We start from the raw sequence: 14,623 nt of genomic DNA, 5'->3' as shown, positions 1-14,623 counted from the left end.
AGGAATACAAGTATTTGGTTTCATTTTTGGCAAGTGAAATATATGATTAATTGGTGTAAGTATAGAATTTTTAAATGACTAATTCTCAGAGTATTTGCTTAGGATAAGAAAAATAGTGACCAAAAAGTGTCAACACTGTACGAAATATAAAAGTTTCTTTTCTTACCTCTGGGATTATTACTAGACCAAATATTAAACCAAAAAGAACAAGGTTAACTCCATACATCCATCGGAGAAAGATGAAATATGATGCTACTGAAGAACCAAAGTGACCTAGACAGAGAATAGATGATGGGATTTAGGTGTAGCAGAAGAAGCACATTAGTTAGATGTGTGTGATGGAGTCATTTGTTTTTTCTTTTTCGATTTTTGGGACATACTCAGCAGTGTTTGGAGGATACTCCATATTCTATGTTTAGGAGTTGCTCCTAATAGGGCCGAGGGATCTAAGTGATTCAGGAATTGAACAAAGTCTGCTGCATGCAAGGCAAGTAAGTGTCTTACCCATTGTACTGTCTCCTTAGCCCAAATTTAATTTTTACATCAGTCTGAAACAGACATCTTGGTATCCATTTTAATTTATTTAAAAATATTGCAAGGTTATATGGTGTTAGCTACCTACCCAAGATGACTTGGGTAATCAAAAGGTGAAGTACATTTAAGTTTTGGTCTCAATAGTCACACAAATAGTCCTACATTTTTTTTTTTAGTTTTTGGGTCATGCTCGGTGCTACTCAGGGGTTACTCCTGGCTCTGTGCTCAGAAGTTGCTCCTGGCAGGTTTGGGGATCATATGGGATGCCGGGACTTAAACCACTGTCCATCCTGGGTTGGCTGCATGCAAGGCAAGTGCTATCTCACTGGCCCCTACAATTTCTTTTCTAATGCAACAAATGTTTGGGATCAGTTGGCCAAGGACACAACATAAACCATTGGACAGCTTTCCAGAAAAGCAAATAAAGATAGTGACACCAAATTACTCACTTTCAATATCCTTAATCTTCATTTCCCAAGGAATACATTGAGTCTTGAAGTTATCAAAATCTCTTTTAAACTTGATCCATTTCTGAAATTAAACAGGCAACCCTCAGTATGTCAACATGTTGTCTGAGGCCTGGCAGATATGAGGCCTGCTGATGTATCAACATGAGGTTGTTAGGTGGGTGGGAGAGGCTGCCATCTTAGAATCTGTGAATGTGGATTGCCAGAGATAGATATTCAAATCTTCACTTTCCACTGTCAGGTGTGGAGTGAGAGAAAAGTCAGGGTAATACAATACCTTGCATTTATCTATGATGTTCCTAAAATTTCAGATTTGGACAGTTTATATAAGAACTTAGAAATTCTATATATTATTTCTGGCTTGGGATCTAAAGTTGTGCTGGGCACCTCTAAAACAATTTCCTTTATCTTAAGACAAAAATTTAAGGGGGTAAAAATTCTCATAACTATTACTGAAAAATATGACAGAAAACTAAGCATCTAAATTTATCACATGTTGGTGCTAAATTTTAAGACTGGTAGAAATGATAAACACAGCTCAGCCCAAGATTTCCAAGACTTTTCCTGTTGAAATAACAGCTTTCTGTTTTTAGAAAGAACTTTGGAAGGAATTTCTCTAGTTTATTTCTAGCTCCAGCTCTCAGAGTTGATACCATTCAGAAACTTGAAAAAGCTGCTGGCCTGGTGGGTGGATGAAAAGATGTTAACTCTCCAAAAGTCTCATCTCCTAGAAAGAAATCCCTTTGAAGTTAAAATTACTAATAGAAAAGATGCAAAGAAGTTTATGGAGAAGAGTTTAAAGTCAGTTACTCTTCTCCTAAGAATTTGTTCATGAAGAAAAAAAACTTTCCTTGCAAATTTATAGAGGGATCAAAGAGAAAAAGAATTGAGCAGGGAGTCAAAACAGAGCAATAGCACAGCAGAGAGGGTATTTGCCTCTCCATGGTCGACCCAGATTTAATCCCTGGCATCCCATATGGTGCCCCAAGCCTGCCAGGATTGATTTCTGAGTGCAGAGTCAGGAGTAACCCCTGAGTGCTGCCAGTGTAGGCCAAAAACAAACAAACAAACAAACAAAATAATTGAGCAGGTTTCTGGATGGGAAGACACTGACCATATTCTGATTAGGCATCACTGTTTAAGAAAGAAAACTACCTGGCAGAAGAGGGTGATAACCATGGATGTGCAGAGGAAGAAACCATAAGCATAGCCTGGTTGATAATAGGCAAAGATATCCCTAAGCCATGAGGGGGTGGGGGATGCAGGAGCAGCAAAGAATGGACATTAGAACATCAGATCATTTACTTCAACTACTTTCCCTAGTTCTGGTTTTGTATTCAAAAATGAGTTTTTAATGATAAAGAGAGATAGTGTATGGGTGAAGGTGCATGCCTTGCACGAGACCAATCCTAGTTAGTGCACTAGTACCTCATGGTACTCTAAGCATCTTGGGGTGCAGCCTGAGTCTCAGAAGCATCTCCACCCAAGTCTGCTCCTGTAGGGTGGCTGGGAAATATTTGGCACTGTAGACCTGATCATCACCACATCCTTGGGGGGCCTAACACTAACTGGTCCATTTGACTGAGGATCACTGGTAAGTGGCCCTAGGCCCTCTGAGCAATGCTTAGGAGGCCCCTCCCCAATAAAGAAAAAACTACACTTGGTTTATTTGGTGTCTCAGGTAAATCTGTCAATAAGGAAAAATATTTGTCCACCATCTAGTCTGTGATCATTTTGGTTTCTATGGCATTTTTTCATTTCAAAGAAACAGATAGGATCTGCCATTTTGCTTTCACTTTCCAAAAATAATTTTCTGGGTGAGGTGGCGCTAGAGGTAAGGCGTCTGCCTTGCAAGCGCTAGCCAAGGAAGGACTGCGGTTTGATCCCCCGGCGTCCCATATTGTCCCCCCAAGCCAGAGGCAATTTCTGAGCACTTAGCCAGGAGTAACCCCTGAGCATCAAAAGGGTGCAGCCAAAAAACAACAACAACAACAACAACAACAAAAGCAAATAAGTAATTTTCTACAAAAATATTGAAGGCATTGCTGATGTGAACTTCAGAGTTTCCAATTCTTACAACAGTTGTTTCTCCTTGTGAATTAATTAATTAATAATCCATCTAGTTTTATATTTCAGTCTCATAATGTGAGAGACTATTAATGTGAGTCCTTCCCGAGAGATGGATATCTGGTAGGGATGTTGATAAAATCAGTACAAAATATAGGCTTGCAAAACTGAGGGTCAATAGGGGTAATGACTGTTGCCAAGTGAGGCCCTAGGAGACTCAGCTAGCCAGCTGGTTGCCTGGCAACCATGGATGTCTCCTGAAGTCTGTGGATAGCTCAGTCTGAAAAGTTCCTTCCTAGTGGAAGAACAGAGGCAGGGAAAGGTCTGGAGAGGTTTTATATTAAAGCTCTTAACCTTTGTTGTACCAAGAATCAGAACACTGACTTGGCAGGTGGTGGAGAAGGCCCTCAATTCCCTCTGAACTATAGGGGATGAAGTTGCTAAACCTAGGGCTGTGCTGTCATTTATGGCTGCAACGTGATCCCCAGCCACGTACAGGGAAAAGATCTGAAATAGTGGTCAGACAAAATAATGTTGAGGCAAACCTCTGTAGATGTATGAAGAGCAAAGTAGATGATAAAAAAAAGGCTCCTGATCTGTTTGTTTTGGTGCCAACACTGAGGTGCTCAGGGCTTACTCATGTCTGTGCTCAGGGATCACTGTTGGCTAAATTCAAAGAATTATCTGGGATGCAAGCACCTGATCCATATTATCTCCAGATCCTGATCTGTAAGTTTTTTTTTTTTTTTTTTTTTTGAGGGTTGTGGGGAACAACCAGCAGTGATCAGGGCTTACTCCTGATTGTGCACTGAGGAATCATTACTGATGGGCTTGGGGGAAAATATCAGGTGTTGAGGACTGAACTTTAGTCAGTTGTGTGCAAGTAAATGCCCCTGATTTGTAGTTGTAAGCTTTCCCCTAAAAAGTGAATAATCATGCTCTTTGTACCTTAACTTTAAGTTTAAGGAAAAGCTCATCTGAGTCATTTATCAAGTTAAAACTAAGTATAGTCTTGGGCCAATAATGATAATATAGCACGTAGGACTTTTCCTTGCTTGCATCCAACTTGGGTTTGATCCCTGGCATCCCATATGGTCCCCTGAACACTGCCAAGAGTAATTCCTGACTGTAGAGCCAGGAGTAATCCCCTGAGCGCTGCTGGGTGTGACCAAAAAACCAAAAAAAGAAAAAAAAAAAAGCAAGTGCAGTACTAATATTAAAATCTGCCAAGATAGTGTGCCTACATATATATTAATATGGAACTTCAAATCAGTCTTAGAAAAAAATTATATTTAAAAAAACTTTGAGGGGCCGGCGTGGTGGTGCTAGAGGTAAGGTATCTGCCTTGCCAGTGCTAGCCTAGGACGGACCGCGGTTTGATCCCCCGGCATTCCATATGGTCCCCCAAGCCAGGAGCGACTTCTGAGCGCATAGCCAGGAGTAACCCCTGAGCGTTACCAGGTGTGGCCCAAAAACCAAAAAAACAAAAAAAACTTTGGGAAAGGGGCCGGAGAGATAGCATGGAGGTAAAGCGTTTGCCTTGCATGCAGGAGGTCATCGGTTCGAATCCCGGCGTCCCAGGTCCCCCGTGCCTGCCAGGAGCAATTTCTGAGCCTGGAGCCAGGAATAACCCCTGAGCACTGCCGGGTGTGACCCAAAAACCACAAAAAAAAAAAAAAAGAAAAAAACTTTGGGAAAAAAAAAGTATGCCTGTGGAATTAAAAATAATGCATCATGACTGATATTACATCAGATATAAGAGGAATCTTGATAATAAAAAGGGAAAGAGATTTAATGATATCTAACATTTACTTCCAGTAAAATGAAAATTTTATAATGCTTAACTGAAAGGATAATCTCTTTATTTTGGGCAGGGGGTTCTCTCCTCAGCAGTGCTCAGGGTTCCTGGAGCCATTTCTGGCGATACACAGATGCTGCTGCTTGGGCTCAGGCATGCTGGTGTCATCAGAACCACCTTGGTGGTGCTTGGGGGAGACCATGCAGTGCCAAGAACTGAGCTCAAGGCCTCTGAAGGCCAGTTATGTGCTCCAGCCACGGTCTCTCTGTCCCCAGCCCTAAGAAGGATGATTTCTCACTGTAAGAAAGAAAATCTATATCAAGAAAACAGCTCTTGTTAACTTAATGTGTTGTGCTAGAGTCATCTGCAAGAAAATTATAGAATGAAAAAATAGATATAATCATCACCATCAATTGAAATTATTGTAGGATTGTTAACCTACACTCTAGGAGAAGAATGTTATATCACATTTAGGAGAATTCAGCAAAGATCTTTTAAAACATGATAAGAATAAATTAGACATGACAAGAAAGGAACCAGATATATATATATGTATATATATATATATATATATATATATATATATATATATATATAAATCTTTTCTTTTGTGTGTGTGGGATAGGGCCACACTGGGTGTTGCTCTCGGTATTATTCTGACTGCATTCAGGGATCACTCCTAGTGGTCTCAGGGGACCATATGGGATCCTCAGGATCAAACTTTGGTCAGCCACATGCAAGGCAAGCACCTTACCTGTTGTATTATCTTTCTGGTTACAGATGTAAAAAATAATACACAAATCTGTGGCTTTCTTTTCTTTCATTTTTTGGGTCATACCTACTTGCATTCAGGGGTTACTCCTAAATCTATGCTCATAAATTACTCCTGCCAGGCTTGGGTGACCATATGGGATCCAAGGATCCAAGGACCAAGGATCAAACCTGGGCTGGCTGCATGTAAGGCAAATGGCCTACATGCTATGCTATTGCTCCAGCTCCATCTGTGACTTTCTTATATCCCAGAAATAATAGATTTTAGTCAATAAATGACTTATGCACAAGTGAAAATATAAACTTTATAGAAATAAATAAGACATGAGAAAGAACTATATGAAGAAAATGACAAACTTTGACCAAAACTGTAAAAGAAGACTTGGAAAATGCATGCTTTCTTAGATGTAGGCCTGCATATAGTATGAACAAGATGTTTCCCAAATTAAATCAAGAATTAAAAGTTTCTGATCAAAACTTCAATAGGCTATCTTGAAATTTGGCCAAGTAATTTAAAAACATATATAGAAATAAGCAAGATCAGTCAAAATATTATTAAAAAACAAAGACAAAAATAGGAATTTAGCATCATTAGACATAAGAATAAATCAGCACTTGAGATTATGAGTTCTTCTAAAAGCTCTCAAAAGGTTATATAGAAAAATCAAGTAAATAGGGCTGGAGTGATTAGGGTGAGTAGGGCATTTGCCTTGCACACAGCTGATCCGGGTTTAATCTCTGGCATCCCATTAGGCACCTTGAGCTGCCAGGAGCCATTTCTGAGTGCAGAGCCAGGAGTAACCCCTGAGCATTGCCAGGTGTGTCCTCCAAACAAAAAACATATCAAGTAAATAATAATGATATTTTTTATTTATCAAGCACAAAGACAAATGGAATAAAAGAGAGACTACAAATACAGACATCTCATCTATAACAAAATACCCATATAATGGAAAATGTAAAACCTCTTCAACAAATGATATAGGAAAAATGGATTGTCACATGTGAAATTTGATATGATTCACCAATGCCATTCCTAGGCATTTATCCTTAGAAAATGAAAACACTATTTGAAAAGGATATTTGTACTCTTTTTTTTTTTTTACGAGACAGCGATATTTGTACTCTTATGCTCATTTTAGCATTATTCACAATAGCCAAAATAAGGAATCAACCCAAATGCCTGTAAATAGACAACCAGATAACAAAGTTGTGATATATAAACTTAATATACTCATATAAAAAGATGCATTCTTGGGGCTGGAAAGATAGCATGGAGGTAAGACGTTTGCCTTGCATGCAGAAGGATGGTGGTTCGAATCCTAGCATCCCATATGGTCCCCTGAGCCTTCCAGGAGCTATTTTTGAGCAGAGCCAGGAGTAACCCCTGAGCATTGCCAGGTGTGACCCCCCAAAAAATATAAAAAAGATGCATTCTTTTGGGAATAGCATGGTTAGAACTTGAGATGATTATGCTAAGTGAAATAAAGAAATGACAGTTACTAGATGGTTTGACTAATAGTGAAATATAAGTAAAACACACAAACTGGAAAACCCTAATAAAAAAAAACAATATCCAATATTCAGAACTCCTGAACTTAGCAAAACTTTTGGTGGTTAATGGAGGGAAAGAGGTAGAGGAGTGGGAAGAATGAATAGAGAGATCTTTTTGGCATTGGCACTGAAACTTTGATGGTAGGAAGTGGTGAGTATTATATAAATATATGACATCAACTTACTGAAATTGTAATTAATGCATCAATAAAAAATGGTAGTTTTAACAATTACAAAATAAGTACAGATACATCAGTGTACTTCCAAGTAAATATCCACTATTATCTGAGCCTGAATCAGAGCCCAGGTTATGAGATAATAATAATATAAAAAGAGACATAGTCCCAATCCCCATCCATACCACTAGCACTTTTGAACCTGTATCAAATCAAATGATGTATCCTAATTTGATGTATGGAAAATAATATGTAGTTGTATCATCTTTATTTCTGTTAGCTCCGTTCTTCACGTTCTTCACTAGAAACAAATCTCAAATATATTGAAGACTGCCAAGATATGTATTTGGAAATAGAGAGGCTATGATTGGCTTCTTTCATTTGTGGGTAAATCAGAATGGCCAGTCAGGCCTCCTACTGAGGATTTGGGAGAGCTAGTGTTTACATGTAGGAAGGCCTGGGCATATGTTTGTGATGGTCACCTAACTCCGAGGCTGAAGGAGTCCTCCTTCAGGTGTGCTGCCTCCATACCACACCTTAGCCATCAGCATCCTGTATGCGTAGAGTCGCTTGCCTTTCCCCCTTCCCAAGGCTCCTTCATACTTCTCCACAAATTCTTGAGCTTCCCTGGTTAGAGAAACAAAAGGGGGCAGAAATTCAATTCACACCTAACCAAACGAAACGTGAGTTATGAATGTGTACGTGGCTCAAAGTCTTAAGTATTTTTACATGCCTAGTTAGAAGATAAATTCCATAACAGCATCTCTTTTTGTCTTTTTCCCAGAAGTTTCCAAAATGCCAATAGTGCTTGACATATGGTAGGGACATTTAGGCAAAATATTGGTCTTCTTAGTCGTTCACCTGGTGATATGACCTTGAATGTCACAGAACAACAGAGATGTTCTTTTTTTTTAATTTTTTTATTTTGAATTATGAGAACAAAAGATGCAAAGAAAGAGGACAAGGTAAAGTTACAGTGGAAGGACAATCAGCCATAACATAATTCTCAGAAGAAGTCCCCTTGCTGATATCTTAACTTTGAACTTTCAGCCAAAGAACGTTAAGATAAATAAAACAGAATCCATGTACAATTACTTTGTCTCTCAAGTCCCCAGATTGTAGCATATTATAATATTTCTTAATAGCACACAAGGCAATCTAAAGCCATAAAACTTACGTAACTCCTTAAACATTAGAGGCATAGTATTTTTTACATTTTCATGTACATGCATATTAGCTTAAGTTAACCTCAAATTTTTTTTTTTTTTTTTTGGTTTTTGGGCCACACCCTGTGACGCTCAGGGGTTACTCCTGGCTATGCGCTCAGAAGTTGCTCCTGGCTTCTTGGGGGACCATATGGGACGCCGGGGGATCGAACCGCGGTCCGTCCTAGGCTAGCGCAGGCAAGGCAGGCACCTTACCTCCAGCGCCACCGCCCGGCCCTAGTTAACCTCAAATTTTAAGTGGGTGTATTTAACCTCAAATTTTAAGTCTAATCCTTAAGCATTTTAAGGATTAGAGTCAAAGGAGCACAGTAAAAATGGTGTTAGAGTGGCAATTGTTGTTTGCATAGGCCCACCAAAATATGAGAGGTATGGAAAGAAATAACCTTGGCCTAAATACAAAGAGATCCTACCCCTGAAGTTTCCTGGCATAAGACCAACTCTAGGCTTCAGGCAAGTTATCGTCCGATCCAAGACATTGTCCATAGTGCCAACACACTTTTCACACAGTCTAACAGAGATGTTCTTAAACTCATTGATATTTTTCTTCTTTTTTGTGGAAATAGTTTTTTATTGAAATTTATTTAGAAAAGGTGGGGGCTAGGTGTTGAGAAGAGAGGAAGTACATGTTTAAAAGAGAAAAACACTTGAAAGAGCAAGCAAATAAGTACAGAGACATAGACACAAGTGAGATACATGTTCAAAGGAGAACATGAGCTTGAAGAGCCAGCAAAAATCATTAACTTTAAAACAGAAAGAGTATTTTGAATTACCTGATAACCCACTAAAATCCTATATGCCTATAAACCAAGTCCCTTGACCTTAGTAATGGAAAAAAATCAACTCTGCTCTACATAGGTGTTTAACTCTTTAACATTGTTCTCTAAACATGAACTCAAGCTATCAAACCTCTTACTCATCCTCTTTCACCCTGTTTCCAAAGTTGAGCTTTGATTTCTTGATTTTCAGAAGTATGGAAAGATGATTTACAAACTTCTGTTGCAGCAAAAATACACATCAATAGCTTAAAATCTATTCGCTAAGACTTTCTCAAACTCACAGACTTCCCTTGAGCACCTCCAGAAGTAATTCTTGAATGTAGAGCCATAAATAAGCCTTGTGCATCACTGGGTATGCCCCCCCCCCAAAAAAAAAAAACAAGAGTCAGAGAAAAAGATGGGTTTGAAGGCAATTCAGAGAAACAGAAGGTTCTTGATGATCTGTTGCTGGAGAGGGAATACATATAGAAATCAAGAGAAGGAAATGAACTCCCCTACAAACCAGTGAGTTTGAAAGATGACCTTGAATACAGGATGGGAACCATAACCCTGCCAAGACCTTGATTTTAGCTCCAGGAGACCCTGAGTGAGGTCACACCATGCTGAACTTTCATGAACCAATAAGTGAGTATTGTTATAAATAATGATCAAGCTATTTTCTGTAGCAGCAACAGAAAAGAAATACAACTCTTCATAATTATTTGTGGAGTGTATAACTGTTAAATAAAAGACTGAACATCTAGGGGAAATTGGATGAGAAGCATGTGGATCAGTTTATTAGATGCTTGGAAAGGAGGGAGCTACTGGTGAACACTGACTTCTAAAAACTCAGCTAAAACTGACTTCTGAAAACTCAGTTTTGATTCAAAATTGGGAGTATTCAAACTATGGGACACAACAAATGCTTATAAATCATAATATCTGATGGAAGTTAAGGATGTGACTTAATAGAACTACATTTAGTAGTACATTAGCCAGATAGCAGAAACTTCCCATAAAGATAGCAATTAGATGGGTAGGGTGCCAGCCAGGAGTGATCTCTGAGTGCAGAGTCAGGACTAAGTCCTGTGCACCACAGGTGTGACCCCCAAACAAAGCAAAACAAAACAAAAAAGGATAGTAGCTAAAGTGGAGGAGACCCAGTAGTGAGTGTATAGAGGAAGATGGATACTTGAGTCTGGGATAAGGAGTCTTGGGAGAGGGAAGGAGGAGGGAGGTCTGGAGGGACAGGACCATTATGTATTAGCAGACCTGCAGCAGAGAGAGAGAGAGAGAGAGAGAGAGAGAGAGAGAGAGAGAGAGAGAGAGAGATGAGAGAGAGAGAGAGAAGAGAGAGAGAGGAGAGAGAGAGAGGAGAGAGAGAGAGAGAGAGAGAGAGGAGAGAGGAGAGAGAGAGAGAGAGGAGAGAGAGAGAGAGTGAGAGAGAGAGAGAGAGAGAGAGAAAATAAGAGAAAGGAACAGAGAGACAGAGACTGAGACAGGCATCTTTTCAGATTCTCAGTCTTTTTTTTGTTTTTTTTTGGTTTTTGGGCCACACCCAACGGTGCTCAGGAGTTACTCCTGGCTGTCTGCTCAGAAATAGCTCCTGGCAGGCATGGGGGACCACATGGGATACCGGGATTCGAACCAACCACCTTTGGTCCTGGATCGGCTGCTTGCAAGGCAAACGCCGCTGTGCTATCTCTCCGGGCCCCAGATTCTCAGTCTTAAGTCATTGCCTACCCCCCTGCAAGACAGGATTCTCCCCCTCTGGCTTATCTGGATAGCTGAAAGTACTTCAAGGGTTTTCATGGTCCCTGTGGCTTCCAGGCAGCTGGAGATCACATTTCCATAAACATCAAGGTTGCTCATTTTCCATTGTTAATAAAAGATGTGTTCCAGTGACACCTGAGTTGGGGTATGGCTCTCTTAGAGTGACAGATGGCTATTCTGCTCAAGAACCCAGTCTGGGGGCCTGAGAGAAGAGACTGAGAAAAAGGGAGATGGGAAGGCAGACAGCCAAGTCTGGAGCTGTTCCTACCACCCACCTGATGCCATGAGCCACAGGAGATGATTTAAATAAAAATGAATCCAAATGTCATTTAAATAAGATCCAGGACTCAGTTTCTCAGCTGCATTTTTTTCAAGTGTCCACGAACAGCACATGGCCAGTGACTTTCAGCTGGGGGCAGATTTCCATCACTAGAGCACTTTTAGACTCTTGTATGTTCTGTGAGTTAACATGAAACTGGTACAAAAGAGCCAGATTTCAAATTCAAACGTAAATTTCTCCCGACTTGGGTCATTGAGGATGTGAAGAATTTATCCTTACGCTGCCCTTTCCCCTAAAATCTATAAAAGAAAGATTACACAGAGGCTGAAATTCCATCAGAAATCTTCCTCTTGTTCATGCATACATCAGAGTGTGCCTCAAGGATCAGCCCACAAAGAATTTAATCAATCCACCGCCCATCATGCTCACCTAGTGCAATCTGTCCCTTCCAAAAAGACTTTCCTAGATATAATATTTTTTAAAAAATTAATTTTCACACCCAGCAGCACTCAGGGTGTACTCCTGGCTCTACACTAAGAAATGGGACCGTATGGGATGCTGTGATTTGAACTACCGTCCTTCTGCATGCAAGACAAATGCCTTACCTCCATGCTATCTCTCTGGCCCCTCCTAGATATAATATTATCTATAATAAATTATATAATAAATATAATATATAGCATATTATTGATAAATTATCTATAATAAAATATATATATATATTTAGATATAAACTGCTGCTTATTGCACATTCACACAAACTGATTCTTTAAGGCTTTTTTGAAATCTTCCAACCTGCAGGCTTTTCACTAATAAAGTTCTTTGTCTACCTACCACTTTATCTCTTGATTGGTTGGCCCTCAGCAGTACTGAAGAGGACCTCTGAAACATGGAGGTTACTGGACACTGACAGGCACCACTGGAAGGCAGGTGTAGGAGATAATATCTGCAGGGCAGTGGCTTAATCTGTTTTCCAGAACCCTGGTGAGGGTCTACTTTGCCTTTGTGTAACCAGCAACCTGGAAGGCTGACTGTGTCAAAATATTGGCTGCCAAGATGATTTACACATTAAAGGTTGAAGGACTTGGATTTGAGTAATGAGGTGACTCAGGTGTGACAGGTCTCAGGGAAAATGACTTTAGAGAGGGAATGAAAAGGGAGTAACAATTAACAGTGAAAACTGTGAGGTGAGTAAGCAGAAACCTCCACTAATGAGGTCAGGAGGTTAAACTAGAGTTCTCAACATGCAGTGTGGTGTACAGAACCCAACCGGAAGAGATGGAAGTAATGAGCCTTGTATCACCCACTTCTGCCCAAGACCCTAGTAACTTCACTGCCCAGAAACAGCTCAGCCTATGAGAGACAGCCATCGCCCAGCCAAAGAAAACTCACTACATGGGAACTTCTAGTTTCTGTCAATAAACTTTTGTTTCTAACAGTCCTTTTCAACTCTTATCAAAGAACTATTTCTTTTATTCTTTGGTCGTGACATGGCTCCTCCCACTTGCTTTTCCTATTCTGTCCATATAAACTCACTTTGCTTACTGAAGGTCAATAGCACCTCCAATGTTGTGGAAGAAAAGCCAAGGTACTGGGGAGACCATGAAAGGGAGTGTGTTTAGTAAAAGATGAGAAGTCAAGCAATACTTCACTTAAGCAGACTCTCCAAACTGCCAGTTTTAGAATCATAAAGCACTTTGAGTTTCAACCTTTCAGGTGCAAGCCAGAGAAGACACTAGGAGACAAAAGGTTGTGTACTTTATCACTGACTATATTCATAATTTCATTGTAAATTCAATCCTGTGTTAGGCCTTGGGAATAGAGAGTAGTTAAGACATCTTCTCTTCATTCTCTACACTGCCAGTGTGATGCTTAGAGAACACAGGAGGCTTTTGAAATTGGGTGAGGGAGGTAATAAAAGACTGCCAAGATGAAGAAGGACAGAAGGATGTGAATTAATGGACAAAAAGACAGGCAACCAGTCCAAGGGTTGTGTATTGGCAGGAGTGCCATGGTTCCTTATCCTGCTGGGTCTGGCGACAAACAGGCTTTCAGGTAAGGTAAAGCCTCACACTTCTCTTGATTTTTGTGTACTCCTTACCACTCCCACCCACCCACCCACCCACCCACCTACTAGAGCAGTGCTTCTGCTGAGGATGAGAGGAATAAGTAGGGTGGAAAGGTGAATCTCTCTTCCCATCAAACCCCCTTGTAACTGAGAGAAGGAAGAGATTTCTGCGCTTACCAGAAGAAGCCGAGTCCCTGTTTTTGGTGGGTAGGGTGGGTTATTCCTGGCTCTGGACTCAAAGTAGCCCTGGTAGTGCTGAAGGACCATATGCAGTGCCAGGGAAAAATTGAGGTTGGCATCATGAAAAGCAAATATCCACTGCACCTCCAAGAGCTGGATCTTTTGGATATCTAGAGATTCCAGCCAATCATCTCTTACCTGAGCTCTGAAAGCTTCTTTGCCATGGGCCAGGGCTTATTCCGCATGGTGGCAATGAGTTTCTTCTTCTCTTCTACCTGCTCCAGGATCTGGGCTAATTCTTCTTCAGAGAGAGATTCACCACCAGAGGCACCGGAAGCCAAGGAAGATGATCTAAGGGCCGAGTCCAGGCAGAGCAGGGGGAGTGTGAGAGAGATGCGTGTCCTTAGACACTCTGTGGAATGTTGAGGAGCCCAGGACAGGGAAGATGGTTGTGTTCCAGGACATACACCCAGCACTGACCACCCTGCTTAGGCCTGCTCCCTGCTCTGAAGCCCCCAAGATAAAAGAAAAAAATGGAGAAAGAGAGGGAGGGAGGGAGGGAGGGAGAGAGAGAAAAAAAGAGAGAGAGAGAGAAGAAAATGTCTGTTAGAGGCAGACAGGGAAGGGGGACAAGGTGGGAGGGAACATGGGACATTGGTGGCAGGAAATGTACTCTAGTGAAGGAACATTGTATGACTGAAACTCAATTATGAACAACTAGTAACTGTATCTCATGGTGATTCAATTAAATAATTTGTTTATTAAAAGTAAAAGAAGTTCCCAAGGTCCCCCATTACCCCTGTCATATTTCCAAGAAGAGGACACAGACTCATATTGAGTATCTGGGATGTTTGAATCCTTTGATTATTCCTCAATTTAATTTTCTTCATTTCTCTCAGCTCCTGCAAGGGGAGTCATCAACTGAAATTTGGGGGACTTGGGACCCTGCCACCCATGCTCTCTTAGTCTCTCTC

General features: G+C 40.5%; 1 protein-coding gene across 1 annotated transcript in view; it reads right to left on the bottom strand.

Annotated features, from left to right (window-relative positions):
* Positions 1 to 14,623, bottom strand: part of TMC2 (transmembrane channel like 2) — a 78,545-nt gene that overhangs the window by 51,775 nt on the left and 12,147 nt on the right. Inside the window, exons 4-7 of the mRNA XM_049780010.1 lie at positions 13,848 to 14,000; positions 7,904 to 7,994; positions 984 to 1,065; positions 167 to 273 (exon numbers count right to left, since the gene is read on the bottom strand). Coding sequence (XP_049635967.1) covers positions 167 to 273; positions 984 to 1,065; positions 7,904 to 7,994; positions 13,848 to 14,000 — 433 coding nt within the window. The remainder of the gene's footprint in view (positions 1 to 166; positions 274 to 983; positions 1,066 to 7,903; positions 7,995 to 13,847; positions 14,001 to 14,623) is intronic.

This window comes from Suncus etruscus, chromosome 9 (genome assembly GCF_024139225.1).
Source record: "Suncus etruscus isolate mSunEtr1 chromosome 9, mSunEtr1.pri.cur, whole genome shotgun sequence".
In the NCBI taxonomy this organism is placed as follows: domain Eukaryota; kingdom Metazoa; phylum Chordata; class Mammalia; order Eulipotyphla; family Soricidae; genus Suncus; species Suncus etruscus.
This window is presented reverse-complemented; position numbering and strand designations above follow the sequence as displayed.